The 22558-nt window shown below is 41.9% G+C and overlaps 1 protein-coding gene across 1 annotated transcript in view; it reads left to right on the top strand.

The window, feature by feature from the left end:
- Positions 1-818: 818 nt before the first annotated feature.
- Positions 819-22558, top strand: part of LOC111867146 (protein real-time) — a 43457-nt gene continuing 21717 nt past the window's right edge. The window contains exon 1 of the mRNA XM_023856715.2: positions 819-979. Coding sequence (XP_023712483.2) covers positions 917-979 — 63 coding nt within the window. The 5' untranslated portion in view covers positions 819-916. The remainder of the gene's footprint in view (positions 980-22558) is intronic.

Genomic DNA, 22558 nt, shown 5'->3' with positions numbered 1-22558 from the left:
CCAATCAGCCAATTCAAACCCCGTCTTATAAGTCACGCACCCGAAACTCGTGACAATATTAAAATGGATCTTATATATGTTAGTGCAGTATGGAGTGGCTTGATCTGGCTCAGCATGAGGACCGGTGTATGGCTCTTGTGGTTCCATAAAATGCAGATAAATTCTTGAGTAACTACAAAACTGGCGGCTTCTCAAGAAGGTTTCAGCTTCATGGAGTTAGTTCACACTGTGTGCGAGTTTTAGCTGCGTTTTTGCCGTACATAGGGCTTTAGGTTCTCACAGCGGTGGTTATGAAGTATTCTATCTTCTGGGATAAACGGCGTGTGGTCCGTTCAAAGTCAATCGACGTTTCGGAGGACCGTGTCGCCTTTATCTTCAGGGTCGAAGAACAAGCCAAGCAAGAAATCAGCGTGAAGAAGGCAACATGTTCCTCCGAAACGTCGATTCTCTTTCGACGGACTACACGTTTTATCGCTGAATATAGAATTATGCTTGTATTTAAAGCGTAGTGTTCAGCGATGGTGGGGGAGAAATTTAGATGCCTTTTTTGACAGTGTAGAATGTGACTTCATCACATGACTGTATTCCTGCGATCAAAAAATATAGTGCTCTTGTGTGGAGTTTCATAGGCGTTGTAAAAGATGTGTCGGGATTTATTACAATTTGAGAATACAAATTGTTGCTACCACAAACTTTTCAGAACCATGATTTCATACAGAGAGCTTAAAATTAAACATAAATTTCACGTGTATAACATTTTCGCGATTTGTGTTTCCAGCGCTCTCCAGTGGACATTAATGTGACCAGTTAGTCTTCCGTCGTGTTTGTGGAAGGCCAGACGGAAGTGTTGTGAGTGACGAATATACGATAAATCGACTTTTAATTACTAAATCCAGTGGAGATACGTGGACTTAAAATGGTACAGAAGTACCAGTCGCCTGTACGGGTGTATAAGTATCCCTTCGAGCTGGTGATGGCTGTGAGTATGCAATTAATTGGATAATACCAATCTAGTATTGTGCAGTGTCAACGAATGTATTGTTTGTTTCATTCACAGCTGTTATAAATGAACTTCTTGCAAAGGTTCAATAGCGCCTCTCATTGATATGGTTTCATGTTATGTTAATGTGAACTGTTTAACGATTTACGAAATTTCTCGAAAATATTCAGGGGTGTCAAGAAGAGACATGTAGGTCACATTGATCATTATTTGGCTAGGTGAGGTGAATAAGTAACGGGATATATCTCCAAGCAGGGGTACGAGAACACTCTTGTTCCATAACATTTCTTTGCTGGTTGTAGATGTATCTGTTTTTTTTAAACTGTGTAATCGAGAGTAGGTGATGTGAGGGTAATGTTTGCGATTACAATTAGACCTGTCATTAGAACTAGTTATGCTTTCCTTATGCTGAAAAATGAAAGAGACTGAATCGATCCAAATGAATTCCTACCAATATAAGTACCTGTATATAAAACAGAAACCCAATTTCGCTCCATGATCTAAAATTGAATTTCTTTGTGAAATTAAGATATACGTTACCATCAAAGCATATCTTATTATCAAGTTGCATTTAAATGGTAACTTGAATTTTAATTTCATATTGATAATATATCGGGAAAATGAATCATATGAAAAAACATATTTTCGTTCTTCATCCAAAATATCTTGTGGCATGGCGCAATACAGATTTTGTCACAGGGCAACCAGAGTAGCGAGATGTTCAGGAAAGTGAAATGACACACTACAGCTCATTACTAATTCAGTTATGTCCTTAAACAGTTTTACGATGGGCACGTAATCCCTTTTAGCAGAAACGTATGACGTACTCGGCCAACAAAGTTCTCGAAAAAGTAATGTTTTATTTATGCTTGCTAGACCCAGATAGAAGCCTATTGTAAATCGAAGATAACCAACCTTACCTAACTTGTCATTGAATTCGAGCTGGTAAGGGAAATAACTGAAACATGTACAAATACGGAAATGATTTTTTTTTATTTCTTAATTCAGACATTATTCAGTTAAAAGTTGCCTAATAATTGGTCACCGTGTTGTAAAGTTGTGCCCGTATTTATGTAGTTCCCATTTATTTTCCATTTTACTTCTGGCTCTACATTTGTTTCACTCGAGTTGTTATTCATACAAATTTATAGACAACGTTTGTATTTCTACATGTATAAAAGAAGTAAATGTATCCTTGTAACAGGCATGGAGGCCCATAGGGTTGTGAGATGTTGAGGTTTCCACATTTTCTAGACAGTCGGCTCATAGATGGCGACAAGGTTGTCAGCCGTACGCGCCGGCCGCCCTTTACCCCCAAGAATATTCTTGGTACTCATTTTTGTTAGAGGCTGAGTCGACCCCAGGGCAATAGTGCGGCCGGAAGGATTAGGTTAATTGAAAAAAAAATTCCAATGACCTCATCGGGACTTGAACCCGCGACCTTCCGGCTTGTAGCATAGTGCCTCAACCAACTACGTTATCGCGTGCCCCTTTCTACATGTATAGTTTTATTTATATATTTTATATACCAGAAGATGGTGCCTCATTTAAGTTTACTCCAGTGTTTGCCGTCGGGAAACAGATAGGAAGATATTCTAGATATTAATTAACGTTGATTATTACTACAGCGATGTTAACCCGTGAAAGCACTGGTAACTGTTAACTGCCATCTGTGCCAACGTTAAAAATTAATGCATTTTGCCCACACAGTGTGTTTGGTATGATTCTGACGGTAAACAGATCATTTCCCTAAAAGGCATTAACCGTTTTTTTTGTAAATTTATGGTTTGTTAACGACTGTCTCAGTAGGTCCAACTACAGAATCTTGTCGAATGGTGGGGTGACTGGTGAATAATGAGTTGGAAAGAATATGGAAGTAAGCGGTCATTTAGTGGGAAGCCTAATCATTTGTTATGTAAGCTTTCATAAGGACATCTTCCCCTGCCCCCCCCCCATTTCCTTTCAGTCATACATATTATCAAACGATACGTTGAGGCTGACGTTTAACGCCACCTCCCACGAATAACACGCGCAAATAATCAACCGTAAACCGCCTCCTTTATAGAGTATACTACACTTCATATATCCACATTAGAACATTAACAGTGCTCACAGAATATGCAAGATACACTGAAACAAAGTACTACGCGCTCGTTTTTGAGCTGCTGCATGACTTATGTTCATGCGACGTGTTAACTGTTGCCAATTCGTTATTGTGGTAACTCGAAATTGCGTAATTTCAGAGCTGTCATCTCATTGTTGACTTTATTATTTATTTTATATATGTAGAAGAAATAGCCGGTCATATACTTTTAGTTGTTGAGATTATAATTTTTGGCTGTAGAACCTAGGCGCTTAGAGTATGGAACCGTTCTGTGATAGTTCCACAGCTATCTTTAGAAACACCCTGGTTTATATTGTGACGTATATGACCATTGCTAGGCAACGACTCAATAAACACAGTCCCGAAGCTACGCTCTCAGCAATAGAAGGACATCCGTAGATGGATATCGGACCAATAAATATGCGACTATAACAATACGCAACAAGAATGAAAGGTGTTTTATATGTGGTCCGCGCCGAGACTGTTTGCTAGACAACTGTGTGGTAACACGCCTCTACAACAATAGGGGAGCTGTGTTTTCTGTGCTGCATATTCTTGTAGGTGGATACGAGCATTTCGGAGGAATATTTCGCCTCCATCTTCAGGATCGAAGTCACGTTTTATATTTTGTAGGCCACCAATGTAACGGCGACACGAATTTGTATACAAGGCCGTTATTTCTGCCCGGAGCCGGATTTACAGTTGTGGGGGGGGGGCGACTTGGGGTAATCAAAATGTGGAGGTCCCTATCAGCAACAGCAATTTAAGTTATAACTTTTCTTGTTCTTATTTACAAACTAAAACACAAACTAAATTTTCGTGAGGTTATAAAAGGAAATGCCCAAATGAAATCTGTGAATTGTGTTTCTGTTTTGTGGAGGTCCTGGGGCGAGCACCCCGTCGCTCCCTCGGAAATCCGGCCCTCTTTCTATCATTGGAAGCATAAGCGAATATGAAGAGTTTGCGGATTCAGCTGCAGTGTTTTGTTTCGTGATTGGTTCGTAGCGCCAGGCCGTTTCTGGCTGACATACTGGTTTAGGCTGGTTAGCTCAGGCTCTATTGAGGCCAGTCCGTATTTAGGCATTAGTATGTAGATAGGGGTGTTTAAGACGGATAATAGCCCTGTGAATACGATGAATATTCTATGAAAGAGAGGAAGCAAACAAGATATCATGTCGTTGTACCGTCGAATATTGTAGCGTGTTGCCATTGTGTTGATCAGCTGATGGAATTGAAGTACTGAAGAAATTTCTCGCATTTTATATGCCCTGAAGGAACATTGCCGTATTCGTAAGAGCCCTTTACTGGCCTTTATCCTGGGCCAAATACATCCAGCCCACACCCTCCTATTATATTTTTTAAGATACATTTTAATATTACCATCCCAACTACGTCTAGGTCGCCCTAGCAATCTGTTTCTTCCAGGGGTTCTTTAAAAACAAAAACAACAACAACGATCGACCGACCGACCGACCGACCAACATTGTACGCAGTTGTTCTCCCGCCTATGCATGCAACATACCCAGCCTATCTTATCCTCCTTTATTTGATGATTCTAATAGTATTTAATAAGCGTATTCATGAGTGCAATGAATTTGTACCTGAGTACGCAGCGTTATATCCCGAAATAACTTATTCTTGGGCCAGTCCATGAACCTGGATACGTTGTGACTTGCATAGGCAACTTTGAGGATGGAAAGTTATGTGCGTTCAACGTGGTATCCCGTATGACGCTTCTAGGGGCAATCTTTCACAGGTTGACCGAATTAGAGATAGCATCAACGATCTTTAACGTAATTATACAGGGCGTTCAACCATCGAAGAAACCTGGCAGGAGCATATAGCGGGCTCAACATTTCACACAGAATTCTGCTGTAACTGCCAATAGCAGAATGAGTCATTAGAGCTGATAAACGCTCGCTGTCAGGTGGTCTGATCTTGTCACTGCAGTAAGTCACATTAATAACTGTTGAAGTTAAAGAGGAACCAGCTACGATGGGTGGTAGGACTGCGTACAGGACACTGTCACCTTAAAGGACACCTCTTCGAACTGGGACTAAGTAGCAGTCCAACTTGTGAGAGGTATCAAGTAGAAAATGAAGCAGCCACACATATCCTGTGTGAATGTAAGGCCTTAGCTTATTTAAGATTACGTCATTTGGGTCGATATTTTATGGAACCAAGTGACTATTTCGACGTCCCAACGTACAAAATCCTGCGTTTCATTCGAAGCGCAGGATTGCTGAGGGAATAATCAGAAGGGGAGGCACAATAGATCACTGTGGTCGCGGTGCAAGGGCCAAGAGGGCCCACCCCTTGTACATTCATTCATTCAAGTCACATTACTAGTCTGTGTTAGAGGTGTCGTTAGGCGGTCGATAGTTATACTGAAATGAAGTTCACTATTGAACAGCGTGTGTTTATTGTCGAAACTTTTGCAAAGAAAAAACTTAAAGGAAGTGTAACCGTAAGTTTCGTCGTAAATATCCTGACTCTCCAGCTCCCACAAAGTCGTCTGTATCCAAGCTTGTGAAAAAGTGGCGTGTTATTTCATTCTGCAGAGCTTCAGTGCTGCGAGGTTTATTCTTGCAGACTTTGCCCTTCAGGTTTCCCCAAAAATAAAAATTGCAAAAACAGATCTGGGAGGCTACAGTCCTCCGCTGATTATTCTGTTTTCAAACACTTCCCGTATTGCGACTATCGTTGCATTAGCCGCATGTGCTGTAGCGTTGTCTTGCTGAAAGTGCCCACTTTGTCTTTCTTCAGCAGTTGGCTGATTGAAGAACGGATTCAGTATATCATTAACGTAGCGGTCAGAGTTCACGGTTTCGTGGGAAAATAAGGGGCCAGTGATTCGCCGCGGACTTACAGCACAGCACACCCCCACCTTTTCACTATGTAATGGCACTTGCTGTATAGCGTGAGGATTTCTGTCGCTCCATATTCTTACATTTTGTGCACTGACATGGCCACTAACGTGATATCACGCCTCATCAGCCATGAACAGAAGCTGTGGATCCATAATTCCACTGTTGCGCATTTTACAGCAGTCCGTTGCAAAAACGAATTCTTGCTGCATTCTCTGTTTGTTTCAGCTCATGCACAACTTTTGTTTTATACGGGCGAAATTTGATTAATTTTGTGGCTGTGGAGGCAGATCCTAGCGAAACAAAGGTTTCCTGTGCTAAGCGTCTTAACGATTTTCGAGGACTGATCTGTAGTCGTGCCTCAATATCTCAAACATTTTCTTCAGTCAGCACAATCCCCTTCGATTGCTTCGTTATGACGCACACTGAACCTGTGGCCCGCCACTTTTTCACAAGCTTGGATACGCACGACTTTGTGGGAACTGGCGAGTCAGGATATTTACGACGAAACGTACAGATACATATTCTGTAAGTTTTTTTTTCTTGCAAAAGTTCCGACAATAAACACGCTGTTCAATAGTGAAATTCATTTCAGTATAAATGTCGACCGCCTATCGACACCTCTAACACAGACTGACTACTAATGCGACTTAACCGCAGTGACAAGATCAGACCATCTGACGGCGCACATTTATCAGCCATAATGACTCATTTTTCTATAGGGAATTACAGCAGCGCTCTATGAGGAATGTTGTGTCCGCTCAGCCCTGTTGCCAGGTTTCCTTGATGGTTGAACGCATTGTATCTTTAATAATGTTTCGCTTCCCTACGACAATGAAACTTAAAAAAAACCTAAAAAGTTAACACGGAAGCAAGAGCAGCGTGTGTGTTATTTATGTTAATTTCTCTTATTATTATTATTATTATTGTGACGTATTTGCTCAAGGCAAGAAGTCATCAGAGATAGCCCGATGCTAGGAAACGGCTCTGCAGACAGGTCCATTGGTAGGCAACAGCTTCGTAACACGCATCAGTGGAGTAACTGGGAGTCGGTGTTCTTTATGAGGTCCGTGCCGATAGCTACGTCATGTAACAATAGAATAACTGTTTGGAGAGGTGTTCTCTATGTGGTCCGTGCCGAGGCTACACATGGAGTCGATTTTGCGTTATTATTTAGGTCTGTCATTTGTCAGTCATAGTCTGTGTTAGTAAGTTCATTGTCAGTATTTACATATATTTACATGTAAATACTGACAGTGGACTTACTAACACAGACTATGACTGAGATATGACAGACCCAACCTCTAGTCAGAGAGGGCGCCCCAATTGACCAGGACAGTAACTTTCATATAAGAAAAAAAAGAAAAACAAAATCTGGTCATGAACCCCAGTCGGGGCTCGACACCAAGATAGACAGACTGACGGACCGTCAGTCGCAATGTGACATGAACTTGGACTTATTATTTAGGAGGCGACGAGAAAGGAAGTCTCAAATGTGAGACAGTAAAATACAGTCGCGAGTCCCAAGAAATTCTGACCCGAGTAACTTAGTGAGGGATGAGAATGGTGATCTGCTTGCAGATCCCCACAGCATTTTGAATATGAGGAAGAACTACTTGTCTCAGTTATTGAATGTACGTGCATAGGGTCAGTGATGTTAGGCAAATAGAAATCCATACAGCTGAGCCGTTAGTCCCTGATCCTAGCCCTTTTGAGGTTGAAATTGCTGTTGCAAAACTGAAAAGGTAAAAATCTCCAGGTAGAGACCAAGTTCCGGCAGAAGTTATTCAAACAGGAGGCGAAATAATACATGCTAAGATCTATTCTATTTGGCACAAGGAAAAATTGCCTGGTCAGTGGAAGGAGTCTATTATTGTACCAGTTCACAAGAAGGGTGATAAATCTGACTGTAGTAATTATGGGGGGATATCATTGTTATTAAGTTCGAAACAAATTTTTATCCAGTATTCCTCTCTCAAAGTTAAGTCCATACATAGATGAAATTATTGGGGATCATCAGTGTGGGTTTCGACGTAACAGATGAACCACTGGTCTTCTCGTCTGCTGTCCAGAAACATAAAAATTAGAACATAGAAAATTATAGTTTTGCGTGTGATTCTGTATGGGTGTGAAACTTGGCCTGTGTCCTTAAGAAAGAGAGGAACATAGAATGAGGGTGTTTGAGAACAGGGTGTTGAGAATATTTGGGCCGAAGAGAGATGAAGTGACAGGAGGTTGGAGAAAACTCCGCAATGAGGAGCTTCATAACTTGTACTTTTCTCCAAGTATAATTAGAATGATCAAGTCAAGGAGGATGAGGTGAGCAGGGCATGTAGCACGAATAAGGGAGAAGAGGAATGCATATAGGATATCGGTGGGAAAGTCAGATGGAAAGAGACCACAGGAAAGACCAAGGCGTAGATGGGTGGACAATATTAAAATGGATCTTACAGAGATAGGATGGGATGGTATGGATTCGATTGATCCGGCTCAGCATAGGGACCGTTGGAGGGCTCTTGTGAACTCGGTAATGAACCTTGAGGTTCCTTAAAATGCTGGGAAGATCTTGAGTAGCTGCACAATTGCCGGATTCTCAAGAAGGGCTCAGGTTCATGAGCGAGAGATATGTTTTTGAAGAACTGAGTTCTTTCTAGGCTCTCCGACTCGCTGTCACTCTGAAATGGTCCCATGGGGTCCCAGAGTAAAAATTGCCCATCCTTGAAATAACGATTTAGCACACAAAGATGCAAACATTTGAAATTTGGACGTCGTTTTCAGGGGGCGGATTAAGGTACAGGCGAAGTAGTCCATGTTGTAGAGCAGTGGGCCCAAAACTTTTTTGGGCCACCGCCCACTTGGTTCCACAAACTCATCATCAGTGCCTTCTTCTTCAGAACAGCGGTTTGCACAACCCACTAAGAAAGATAACAATAACAGTAACTACTTCACTGTTAATAAATTCTTAATGCTATGGATGGGCTTGATGAAGTGATACCAGTTTCCCAGTGTCTGGTCTAAACTCACTTCAGTCGTAAATGAGCGAACAACGCTCTCGGAGGGGCCACCTCCGGCACCACCGTGCCGCCCCCTTGCCTATTAATCTCTCCGCCACCGTCCCTCCCCTCCCCTCCCCCATGGAGGCGGTACGGCTCACTATGGAAACCACTGGATTAGAGCCTCGCGTGAGTCAGACATGCAACTTGTCTAGCATGAGAGGGTGGAGGGAGTTTTAGGAACAATAAAACCAGCGTGTTTTACGCCCTCTTTCTCTGGTTCTAATAAATAACAACTCGTCTTAATACACATCCGCATGACACCACATTCTTCAGTGCCCTGAGGCCCGCGAAATCTCTATTTTTTTTTACACAGGAGTGCGCGCTGAGGTTGACAAAGGAATGTAAATTGGGTGGTCCTGTAGCGGCTACGCAGAGAATTATAACAGTGTTTATCTTGGAACGAAGGTCATGATCGGTCATAATATGTGGAAGTTCGCGTGGTGTGCATGCAGAACTGGCGTGCTAGAACGAAACATCTCTCTCAGAGAAATGCGAAAAATGCTACACTTCTCTCCTTGTTTGGAATGTTGCTGAAGAGTTCTGTCTGGTTTGGAATGTGTGACTCATACACGTCTGTGTTTTATTGAACTTCTGTTGTGTTTTGCTGGGTTTCTTCCTGTACTGAAACCTTTTGAGGATACATCATCAAGTGCTGACTCAGTCGCATAATCGTTAGAAAGTTATTAGGATCATTTTCAGTGTCCGGCAGAAACCAAAATAACCGTACCAGAGATTTCGTTATGTACAGGACTTTTCTTCCATACGGTTGCCAGCTCAAGGTGTGACTTACATTCAGAAATATTTTAGAGAGGCATTAGGGCATGGGCGGCAAGCAACACATCTTACCCCCTCCTGGAGTTTTGGGGGGGAAAAAAAAAATTGAAACGTAAACAAGAAGTCCAGGAAGAACTAATGACCGTTCCCTTGCTACGGACTGCGTAGGACACGAAAAAATTAAGGGGATACATAAAAAAACATGGTGATATAAGAATGCCGTNGTAGTACACAATAGGACACAACAGACAAGTAACACACATTACACTAAGTGACAACACGTTCAAACAAAACACAATACACAAAACACAACAATAAGGACATCCTACCACAATGAATACAAACCAAATACGATTAACAACTACAACAATTACAGAGAAATACAAACAACTGCAACAAATACAACAACAATTACAGAGAGAGAGAAGAAAAAAAATACAACACCCAAAACACAAACAAAGAGTTTGTTTTTAAATAGAGGCCCCAACTTTAGGACACTCATTAAACCGCTGAAACATTAACCTTGTAAGGAGTTATTTTTCTTGTAGATTCTAAAGTGTTGCAACGTGGTGTATAACTTTCAAAATTACCGAGTTTTTGGACTTTTTCCACCTTGCGGTATTCTAGAAACTAGAGAACACAACCTTTCGGAAACTGGATCTGTTTCCGTCCTCAGGTGACGTGGGAGATACCTACTCTGTTGGGTCACTTAGGAAGAGCTAACATCAGCCAAGGATACTGGACAATGGACAAAATCCAAAAACCCAGTAATTCCTTTTTTTTCCTTTTTTTCTGAGTGCATCCCTCTATCCTTTGGAAAGTATCCTGCCTTCTTTTATCTGTTAAGGGTCGTTTCTCTCCTACCCACCCTGCCCAAGATTAATGGCTACGATCCGTGAAAGAACTACTTAGAGTAGCAGAATTTCTTTGCATTTCCTATTTCCTACTTCACATACAGTCGTCGTTGTTTAACTCTTACGGAAATCGCTTTCGACCAGTTCATGGATGAAGAGAATATATGGACCCAAGAGGGAACGAAGTAGCGGCAGACGAAGAAGACTGCACACTAAGGAGCTGTACAGTTAGTTCCCTTGACAAAATACGATTAAGGCTATCAGATGAAGGAGAATACTGTGTCAGCTTGTGCACCACGCGCGACGAGATAAGTAGCTGTAACATTTTGAGTTCGAAAAGCGGGAAAGGAGAAATTTCTCGGGAGATCAGAGCATATCTGGGAGAGTGATGTTAAAGTGAATCGTATGTATTTACTTAGACTTACGTGTAGATATCTCAATGGTTTCGGTCTCTGTAGCCCTGAGTGACGGAATCAGCGACGGACAATGAAATATAAAGGGGCGGTAGGAAAAGTTGAGGTACTTATCCCGGCATTTGCTTGGAGGAATTCGTAAAACCATGAAATTTCTCAGGATAGTCGGTTTCCGAGCCATAATTTGAATCCGAATTCTCTCCAACGTGGAGTAGGAGCGCTACACCCCGGACGGCGATGGTGTGGACAGGGAGTCCATTGGCTCTGGATGGCGTCCAGTGGTGAGTTCTTGTTCAGACGCTATTGCATCTTTGTGGCTAGTTTCATGTAGGATAGTACTCTCTTGAGCCACGGTTTGAATGGCTGATTGTTGTATTCGGGGCTTCACGGTTTAGCTGCTGTCATGACCCAGTGATTGAATGTTCACTGCGGTTTTGTGCTGAAACTGCTGATACAGATGTGACGAAAAGAGAAATTAATCCTTTAAAATCTGAAAAAAAAAGAGAGAGTCTGGGAACACATCAAGCTGTCGACCTCGTATACTCTGTCCAAAATATATTTGCTGTTACGTAATACCGTCAGAAAGTAGTACTACCCAAGAGAAGACCTGTTTGTTAAACGATTTCGGTTCCCATCTAGTGTTGAAGATAGTTATAGGATTTGAGGGATATAACGCCGTGTAGTCCGTTGAAATTCAACCGGCGTGTCTCAGGAACATATCACTTCCATCTTCATGGTCCAAACATAAACTGAGCAAGGAACCACGATGAAACATGTAGCTGCGTGTTGCCTCCACGTAGCTACATGCTTCATGTTGCTGGTTTCTACCTTAGCTTATTCTTCGATTCCGAAGATGTACGTGATATGTTCCTCCGAAATGTCGGTTTGCCTTTCAGCGGATTACACAGTGTTATATTTCTGGTAAAATCTGGTAACTTTGGAATGGTGACGTGGATTTCTGCATTAGTACCACAAGATGCTGCACCCTCAGAGATGTGTTAGTCCTAGTACCAGCGTTTCTCATTATCCTGGGTATGCAAGGAAAGCATTTGTTCGTTGCGTCAGATAGTAAGTTGTCAGAACCGTCGTAGATCACAACCCCATAATTTTAAATTTATGGTTAATTGTTAGTTGCATGATTTCGAGTGATGTCAGGAATTCATCTGAATACAAGTAAAACTGACAAATTAATTTCTTACCGTCCAGAAAACACACTGCATGTCTATTACATAGACCAGTCAGTTAATGGTATATAGGGAAATAATCCCTGTTTATTGTGAGAGGCATATATTTGCTGTATGGTCAAAATGTACGTAGAGTTATATGTTTAAGCAGGTGATTGGGCATGATAAGGGCTGTGCTGTAAAAGGAAAAGCTCAAGGTTTTAGCCGAAGCTGATAAGCGAACTGGTCATGTGACATGGCCGATGTTGGCCTGTTTCAATTCAGGAGGTCACATTTTGAACCTCCCCTTAACAAAAGCCACTAAAAAGCAATAATATGTGCGCGCTGTTTGTTCTCAGGGTTCCTCTCCCCACATAAGTTCTATATACATCGCACATACGCAACTGCTTGTCTTGTTTACGGAGCATATGCGTGTCCCTGGATACAGCACGCAACATATTTATGTCAAAACACCTGCCCAGCGAAGCTGTCTTTGACAGCCGTCAGAGATCTCTTTATGCGTCCCTGACGTTGGGACATAAAAGTTTAACGGATAGATCAGTCGGTATAGTGACAAGTCTATGGGCTGGACTACCAGGGTTTGATTTCCGGCAAGGGGAAGAGATTTTTCTGTTTTCCATACCGTCTAGACCGGCTCTGGGTTTCACGCAGCCTCCTATCCCTGGAGGTAAAGCGGCAGGAGCCTGAAGCTGACCACTCGTACGTCTAGTGCCGAGGTCGAGAATGGTGGAGCTATACCGCCACTCTCCAGTATGCCTTCATGGCATAATTCAATTCAATTCAATTCTTTATTATTAATGTGCCGAGTCAACAGCCGCAAGGCCAATTACAGACTCAGCACAGTGTAGATGACTGAATTACATTACATACAAACTTATTAAAAGTCAAATACAAATTACAGTTAAGTAATTGGAAGAAATAATAATGAATAAAAATAAAAGTAAACAAACAAATAAGTGATAATTATAACAGTAATAATAATTCCATTTCATTAAACTAAGTGCTATTACGAATAGAGGAATGAAACATTAATATTTAATTAAGAATTGAATAGTATAGATTTTCTGAGGAAAATTACGTAATTCATTTTGCTTTACTGAACATGCAAATAAGAAAAATACTAACAGTTATACTGTATTTAAAATTTGTTTGGGTAGAACATTCCTGGCTCCGAATACGTCAACCTCCCTGCAGACAACATTAGCAGCTGCTGCGCATCTAGCAGAGGGACAATTCTTAAATAAAGGGCAAACATTGAACAATGCAAAATCTCTGATATACCGAGCAGGAACTCGGAGACCAACAATTTCCAGGGCAGAAGGGCAGAATTTAGAGCCAAAATAAACTTGAATAAGAAAGAGAGCATCAAGGCGATGTCTCCTAGTACATAAAGTATGTAATTTTAACTCCTCAAGAGCAAGAGAATAATTGTAGTGAACTTTAGGAAAGAAACGTTTAAAACAAAGGGCCGCAAACCTCTGCTGGATGCGTTCCAGCTTGTTGGCATCAGTTGACGTAATCGAATTCCAGACTACGGACGCATATTCAAGTTTAGACCTAACTAACGTAGTGTACAAACTGAACATACAGTCTAGCGAAGAGAAATTGTAGGTAATGTTACGAACTAGACCCAATAGTTTCGCACATTGAGAGAAAATGTAATTGACCTGGTCTTAAATACAGGGATAACTACGTTTGCATACGATTATACTTTTCATTTCGAAATATCTCGGCCAAGAGACGGGCTCTCCTGACTGAGGTTTCTCGTAGTGTTTATTAGTTATTCGAGGAAAATGTTGGAATAGTACCTCATGTTAGTTAGTTAGTTAGTTATTAGAGAGGGTGGGTTTCCCATGCACTTAGACCTGTAGTGGTCCATTGTGCTTCCCTCTATGATTTCTACCGGTCTCTATATCCTACCGGTATTGGTGCTTACCATCAGTCCCGCCGAGCAAGCGAGACCGGCTCTACTGGCTGAGAAGTATCTATAATGCTTCCCCCATCTACCGGAGGTATTAGTGACTGCTGTTGGGCGGGAAACGTCCTTGAATTTGGCTCAGTGACCTCCTTTGGAGGTATGAGGTTCTTTTACGTGCCGTAAAGCTACGACACGGGGCCCACGGCTTAAAGTCCCTCCCGGAGGACTTGTTCCCTGAATTTTTCCGCCCTTAAAAATTCGACGACCTCCGCCGGGTATTTGAACCCGCGTACTACGAGTCATGAAGTGGGAACGTTACCTCTAGACTACGGAGGCCGCTGTACCTCATGTTACGACACACCCTCTGTAGTTCATAATGTAATATTAATCAGTCGACACTGTATTGTCTGAAGTACTGTCAGCACCATTAAGTCGAAGGGAAAAGGTAAAGTCGTCCTTGTGTTTAATTAAGCACTGCGCCATGAAGACGTATGGGGGAGTAGTTGTATAGATCCACGTATTCTTGTCCTCCGCACTAGCTGGAAATGAATGGTCAGATTCATTTCCGCACTAGCTGGAAATGAATTGTCAGATTCATGCCCCGGCCGCTTTATCCCTGGCAAAAAAGGGTCCCGGTCCTCATTGGATAGGCTAGGTGATGCCTAGAACCTCTCTGGACAACGTATGCATGCCGGGACTCGAACTGCGACCCATCAGCCATCCAGCCCGTAGCTAGTCGCTATACCGACTACGCTATCCCGGGTCTTCGTTGATAGAGCCATAAATGAATATGAAATAATTTGAACAGTAAGATCATCTGGGTTATAACGCCTTGTACTCTGCAAACTGCTTGTCCTCTCATCACTGAAGATAGTACTCTCCACAGTCACCACTGTGAGAACCTCAAGAATGAACCTCAAAAATGAGACTTCTTCATCCTTATGGAGCCGGGATAGCTCAGTAGGTATAGAGACTGGCTACGGGTTGGACGACGGAGGGTTCGGAGTTTGAGTCCCGATAGGGTCTAGAATTTTCTCTTCCCCACGTCGTCCAGACCGACTCTAGGGCCCACCCAGCTTTAACTGTCCTCTTCTCGCCTCCTCTTCTTGAAGTCACCTTTTTAACAGTCCTTCTCACCTACCTTCTTGTTTCTACTTAATTGTGATCTTTCTTGTAGTAAATTTTTATCTCGGGGTTCGTCGGTTTCTAAAGGGGTGAGGTTTTTGGGTTCGGTAGAGCTGGGTTCTCTTATCTCAGAGCCTTATACGGGCCACACTCAAAGAAGCAGAAATAACACAGACTACCAAAGCACATTCACATTCAGATGTATTATTATTCAACACTTGTCAGTCACCGTTTAACACTTCACAATTGAATACTTGTTGAGACACTTTTGTAACTAAACCACTTTTCAGTTTTAAATTTATTATTATTATTATTACTTGTTTCAATCTAAGTGGTTAACACTTTACTACTGAGTACTACCAGTATATTTTCTCAAGGGCCGGAGTGTGAGACTTTACGTCTTTCCTACGATTCCCGGTACGTGACTTTCACGTCTGGTTCTTACGAGTTCCGGTTTGTGATTGACTTCGACAACTGATTTTACTCGGACCTTCAAGTCCTTGTTTCCTCAGCGTCTCTGCTCTGTCACACCCTTAAATTTTAGTGATTGGTTATATTTGAAAAATAGGAGTATCTTAATTAGATATTCCTCCACTCCGTTTAAAGCTTACAAGGGTTTAAGGATTTTTGACTCCAATGTATTTTTGTCAGAATTTTGACAAATGTGAAGCGTGGCGTGGGGTCATAAAACCTTCACTCTTTTTAAGTTATGGCATGCACAAACTGCCAAGTATTGAATTCACAAAGAATTCTTTAGTTATTCTTTCACGTAACTTTCCTCTAATAAACATTTGACGGGTGTCTTCCTGTTTCTGCTGTAAGCGTGGGAAGACGCTAACTCTTGCATACAAGAATGGACCTATGTCTCACTACACTTGTTCATTGCATTTCATTTTGAACAATTAAGATTTCAAATTAATAAAGTTAATTACATTCAAATAAGTTGCGTAGCAGTGGGACGGTTACGCAGCCTCCTCTCCAATGGGTACCGGGGGCTCCTTCCTCGAAGGTAAAGCGGCAGGGACTTGAAGCTGACCACTCAACTCCAACTAGTGCCGAGTTCAAGAAAATGTGCATCCATAAATCAACTCACCAATACGTAATTAGACAAGCACAGGAGCAACTTTATCTGTTTTACCATCTCTATCGTTACGCTTTTAATAATCTTGGAATGACGAGCAATCCCTTGTAAACAAGTTTATTCTTTATTGTTTATTTATTAACTTGTTTCTACTGGATGGCGTGTCCTTCTAAGACTATTTGTAGTTTATTTAACGGCGCCATGAGCATATAGAGTCGAATGTTTGGAAATAACGTTGAAGGAAGTTGTCATGGCGCAATTTAAGGTATTGTCCTAGCATTTGTCCGAAAGGACCAAGGAAAACCCCGAAAAAGCTCAGTCAGGATAACCGGTGTACCGCCTGAGATTCGAACCCTGAATCTGCCGAATACGAAGGAGGCGAACAACTCACCCGACGACAGCGTCCATTCAGGAAGTCGAAATACGAGTGAGAGTCAGTAAATAGGTCACAAATGGAAGTAAACAGCTGTAATGAACGTGCTCGACTCTGGCAACACAGATATCTGATAATATCATAATCCTTCTCATGACATACATCGCTAATGGGTTCGAAAATTATCATATATTCATCATATCAACATTTCAAGTTCAATGTGCTTTACCCACAGGAGCGCAGTCAGTACAATTACTAGGAGATGGGCTAGGCCAGTGGTTCTCAAAGTGGGCCGTACTGCCCCCTGGGGGCGGTGGGATTACCTAGAGTGGCGCTGAGTGACAAGGGGGCGACAGGGGGCGCTGGAGGTGGCCCCTCCGAGCGCATTGTTCGCTTATTTATGATTGAAGTGAGTTTAGACCAGACACTGGGAAACTGGTGTCACTTCATCAAGCCCATCCACCACATTAAGAATTTACTAACAGTGAGGTAGTTACTAAATGCAGCTTCTTGTTGTTATCTTCCTTAGTGGGTTGTGCAGCCGATTACAGTGGCTTCTCGGTCAAAGGCATGAAATGTCTTCGCCCACTCAAGCACTGGGATCATGGGTTCGAATCCCACTTGATGCATAGATGTCTATGCGCGTTTATTCTGTGTTTGTGCTGACCTGTGTGCAGGTAACGGCCTTGCGACAAACTGATCCCCCGTCCAAGGGGTCCTACTGGCTGTGTAAAATGATCAAGACACTGAAAAGCGGCCAAGGCCCAACAAAGGGCCGTAGAGCCGTAGATAGATAGGTAGATAAATGATAAAAGGTAGGCAGGTAGGTAGGTAGGTAGGTAGGTAGGTAGGTAGGTAGGTAATAGGTTGTGCCAACCGCTGTTATGAAGAATGCTTCTTATAGTATAGGTTAGGGGCACTGGGGATGAGTTTATGGAACCAAGCGGGCGGTGACCTGAAAAAGTTTTGGATCCGCAGGGCTAGAAGATCGGGATTCGATTGCGGGGAGGGGTACAGATACTTTACTGCTTCCAGACCGGCTCTGGGCCCTACTCAGCCCTGCTTTCCAGCGGGTACCGCAAAGTTTTCCCGTGGATTAGAGCGCCCGGGTCATGAAGCTGACCACTCATCTCAGAGTTATGAATACGTGGAGCTACATCCCACTACTTGCTAAGTATTCATGACATTGCTTGATTAATTAATTATGATTCCTACCTGCGTGCTACGTGGTTGAAATCTCGCTCGGTATAGAAATGATTCATCTATATGCACGGGCCATGTTGGCGTATTGAATGCGATCAGTTTCTTTGTTTCACCGTACTCCCAATACTTTCTTCATTGCCGTCTTAGTAATCGATGGGGTTTCGTCCGATTACGGTTTGGGAATGCGTGTCGAGGGATCCGCAGATAGTTTAGCTGAAGTAATGAAAGTTTTCCCGCTCGCTGCGCAAACGTTTTCGTTTAGAAATTTTCTCCGAGATGTTTCATTTAGACAGTTGCTTTGGTCATGCTTTTATTTTACGCTTTTCAATCTCAAATTCCCTAAATTTTGCAACTCATTTCCACTGTGAAATTTGAGGTTTTTACGGTGTGTGTGAAGATTGCTTGTCTTGATGAAGTCTTGGGAGTAGAATATAAAACGGGGTTTGAAAAGAAAATATATGATTATGTTCAGTGGTCTTTTTTTGTTGTTGTCTCAGGGACAAGTGACTGAACACGGTCGTGAACCTTCGGGTTTTATTTTATAGGTAGGGAATGTTTGACAATTTGACATACTGCTAACTTTCAGAGAGGACTTCGTTACATGTAGTTAGGTCCCCCTCCTCAGGACGAAATGTTTTCCAGACAGCCTTGTTTCAAACACTTGGAAATGTTACTTACTTACTTATGGAGCTGAGCCCTTCTTGAGGAGAAGCCAAATCTGCAGCTACTCAAGGATTTCCCAGCATTTTGTGGAACCCGAAGGTTCATTACCTTTTTCACAAGAGCCCTCCACTGGTCCCTATGCTGAGCCAGATCAAGCGAATCCGTACCATCCCATCCTATCTCTGTAAGATCCATTTTAATATTGTCCACCCATCTACGCCTTGTTCTTCCCAATGGTCTCCTTCTTGGAAATGTTACTGAACTAAAAATTGTCACTTCAGGTTTAGCTTGTTGTTCGTGTTTAACACTTTGAAGACTGAATTTCTTCTTCATAAAAATATAAATAAATCCAGTCCATACCACACAGGAAACACGTCACGTCTCCGCTACAACGTCCTACCGGTTAATGCTGTTTAGGGAAATAATCGCTGTTTATTGTGAGAACCATACGGAACACACAAATACACTGTGTGGGCAAAATGCAGAGTTCAGTCCGTACCTCACAGGAAACACATTACGTCCCCGCTACAAAGCCCAACCGGTTAATACTGTTAGGGAAAAGTCGCTGTTTATTGTGAGAACCATACGGAACACACAAATACACTGTGTGGGCAAAATGCAGAGTTCAGTCCGTACCTCACAGGAAACACATTACGTCTCCTCTACAAAGCCCAACCGGTTAATGCTGTTTAGGGAAATAATCGCTGTCTATTGTGAGAACCATACGGAACACACAGATACATTCTGTGGGGATAATGCAGAGTTTTAATGTATTAAAGGAGGTGGTACGTATAATAACCACTGGTGTTTAAAGGGTTAGTGTGTTCACTGGGAACCTGTTTGGACGTATTATTATTGTTATTATTATGCTTAGTATTTTTTTCTCAGTGGATGTAAGGAGTCAAGTTGTTCTCTAAATTTAAATTCAATGAACGCAACACACGCGTAATTATGCTTGTAACTGATGTAAAAGGTATCGGACCAGTGCAAGGTATTGTACGTGTAAACAGGAATGTATCGTGAGGCTCGAGGTTGTCCTCGCAGTACGGCTCCGTATCACGGAAGATACATTTTCTTCTTTCGCGATTCTCAGTTGCGTTGCATTGGGCAAAACTGAGGTTGCAAATATAATCGAATTAATCTGAATTTATTTATACATACTCACAAAAGAAGGGAAGTTTAGCAAGCCGTCGTTAATCCGGATTAATTGCGGGGGAGAGGTCATCAGGATTAAGCGATAATCCGGATTAATGAAGCAGAAGATAACCTTAAAATACAAACAAAAGACTTAGAAAAAATCGAAAATTTAATAATATAGGTAGTGTTGATGAAAATAAAATAAAATAAAAGGTATCACCGTAGAGCCTTTATTTGAAAACCATAAAAGGACAAGAAGCTGAAATCCAGGGTCTCCTTCATCAAGCTCAAGCTAGTCCTGGATATTTTCTTGTGTGGTTTCAGTCTCTCCAGTTGTCCTGAACACAGTCTGAAAGTCCTCTTGCTCTAATCCCTCTTGTTCCTAAATCCCACGTGTCTTTTAAAGTATGTACGCAACTGTGAACAGAATTTGTTATTTTTCATATTTGGATCCGGATTACCCGACATAAGGACTAACTGTAACCGGATTAGTGAGGGTTTACTGTGTTTATAGCTACTGTTCTCAGATTGTCAGTAACACTTGCAACAGAATCAGTTCGTCAGGACATTGTCGTGAGCGAGTGGCATATCCGCGTTCTACTGCAAACTACTTCTCCGTGAATAGGCTCGCTTGCCCGTCGTATAGACAGCCAGTCTAAGTGCGAGTGACTCTCTCATGACTGAAGCTGATTGGCAAGAATGCTTGCGCAAACATTGGCATGTAAAGTGTGAAACAGTGCAGATTTGGCTTTCAGTTATCATTTTCAGGTGCTTCAGAAGGATCGCGAGGCTGGCTATTTCTTAGCCAGGTGAGCGACTATAAGCGTCTAAAGAATGATTGTATTCCATGGACTGAGTTGATTGGTTAATTAATTAGTTACTTGGTTAATCCCCGCCTTCCTGACAAAAGAGAAAATTTTTGAACTTGTACCTGCCAAATGATATATAAAAAGTTATCGACAAGGATAATTTTCAAGAGCATGAAATCAAAGAGAATAAACTACTCGTTTTTGGGCCTCAGAAGGGGGAGAGGGAGGGAGAGGAGTGGGTGAGAAGTGGCTGACACAGTCAGTAGTTTCTCCTCAAAATAAGCTGTCTGACCCGTAACTAATGGTAGAGAATGCATGTTTATTTTAGTTTGTCAGTTAAAAATATAATTAAGTTGTTTACTTTAACAATTTAACCACAGAATGCCAAAATTATGGATGAAGGAGGCTTATATTTCGCCAAAGAGTCGAAGTTTTCAGTGTGAGACATTATGGTCTTGTAGTTTTATTTTCCTGCCGATAGTGTAGTCTGTATAGCAACTGTCTATTGGCTGAACGACTGAGGGGTCGGAATTCGAGTCCCGGTAGGGTCAAGACCTTTCTTTTCTCCACGTCGTCAAGACCGGCTCTGGGATCCACCCAATCTCCTAGCCAGTGGGTACCGGTGGCTCTTTCCCCCGTGTGTAAAGTGGCAAGAGCGTAAAGCTGACCACTCACCCTCAGCTAGTGCCGAGTTCAAGAAAATGTGCGTCTATACACCCAGTCCCACATACGCCTTCATGGCGTACTACTTAATTAGTTAAGCACATGGACAACTTAGCTTTTTACAGCACTGTGTTACAAAAAGAAGAGGATCCGGGGTCTATTTTTGAACACGAAAGAGAAGGACAGTTTTGACATAAGGTGTATACAGGTATCGGATACACTAAACAAGAAGAAATATAACTGTCGTGTTGCAATACTGGAAAATGTATGCGACTCTCTTGTTTTAAACCAATCTTCTTTTAGTTCGTGTTTAAGATGACGACTCTAGTGAATGGGCTATAGATACTATTTGTAATGAATGTTTATGGATTAAATGACTAACTTTCAACTAATCGGTCTCTGCATTTAAACGGTGAACAGTAGATAACTCAGCCACTTATAATAGGAGAAGACACTGGACTAGGAGTAATTGTGAAAGGAAACCATATTTGTTTTTTGAGATTTGAAGTTATTACGTCAGTGAATTTGGTGTCTGGGTTGTGAAGCCGCTTAGTCAGGTAGAAAGTTATTAATATTTTGGAGGGACCTACAGACTACACGGTGTCGAATTCCCAGAAGACAGCAGTTCGTTTCATTAACAGAAACTTTAATTTTGTCAGCAGTTTTTTCCACTTCATAATTGTGGTCATGAATGTAAATGTTAAAGTCAATTCTGAAGGGTTCTGACGTTCATATTCCTTTCTGTTTCCTCTCATTTGACTCTGATGACAACCTTCTTGAGCCATTCAATGAACCTGCACACTTAAACCCTGAAGATGGATGAAGCATGTTGCTCCGAAACATCGTCTCCCCACAATACTGCACTGTGTCAGAACTCATAAGACCACAATCTGTAAAGTCACCGCCTTCAAAACCTCGAAACTTAAAATGGATTGGGTCCGTTAGAAAGAGCAGATCTCAGACAGTTTCCCAGTGGTTGACATTGTCTCTCTTAACGCAGAACGAAATGCAACAACTTAGTTATCCCAAGTATCAATGCTATGTCTGGAACTGTAGTTACATTTATTTGAAGTTCTACGAACTGGTAGTGAAGAGGGCGTGGTACACTAGCAAGGTCAAAAAAATCAATTGGTTTTTAAGTAGGTCACACAAGTATTGTGACCGTGTCCATAATGAATTAAATATGAAGATAGAGTTGGTGGGAATATACTACATCTGTATGCCGTCTCATTGTGACGTAATCCAGAATCGTATCCAGATGGTAAGAAGGCATATCGTCACCCACATTAAGTTACCATTTCAATTAACTGAAGTTTGGTAAATTATGATAAGTG

Source organism: Cryptotermes secundus, unplaced genomic scaffold (genome assembly GCF_002891405.2).
Source record: "Cryptotermes secundus unplaced genomic scaffold, Csec_1.0 scaffold448, whole genome shotgun sequence".
Lineage (NCBI taxonomy): Eukaryota > Metazoa > Arthropoda > Insecta > Blattodea > Kalotermitidae > Cryptotermes > Cryptotermes secundus.
This window is presented reverse-complemented; position numbering and strand designations above follow the sequence as displayed.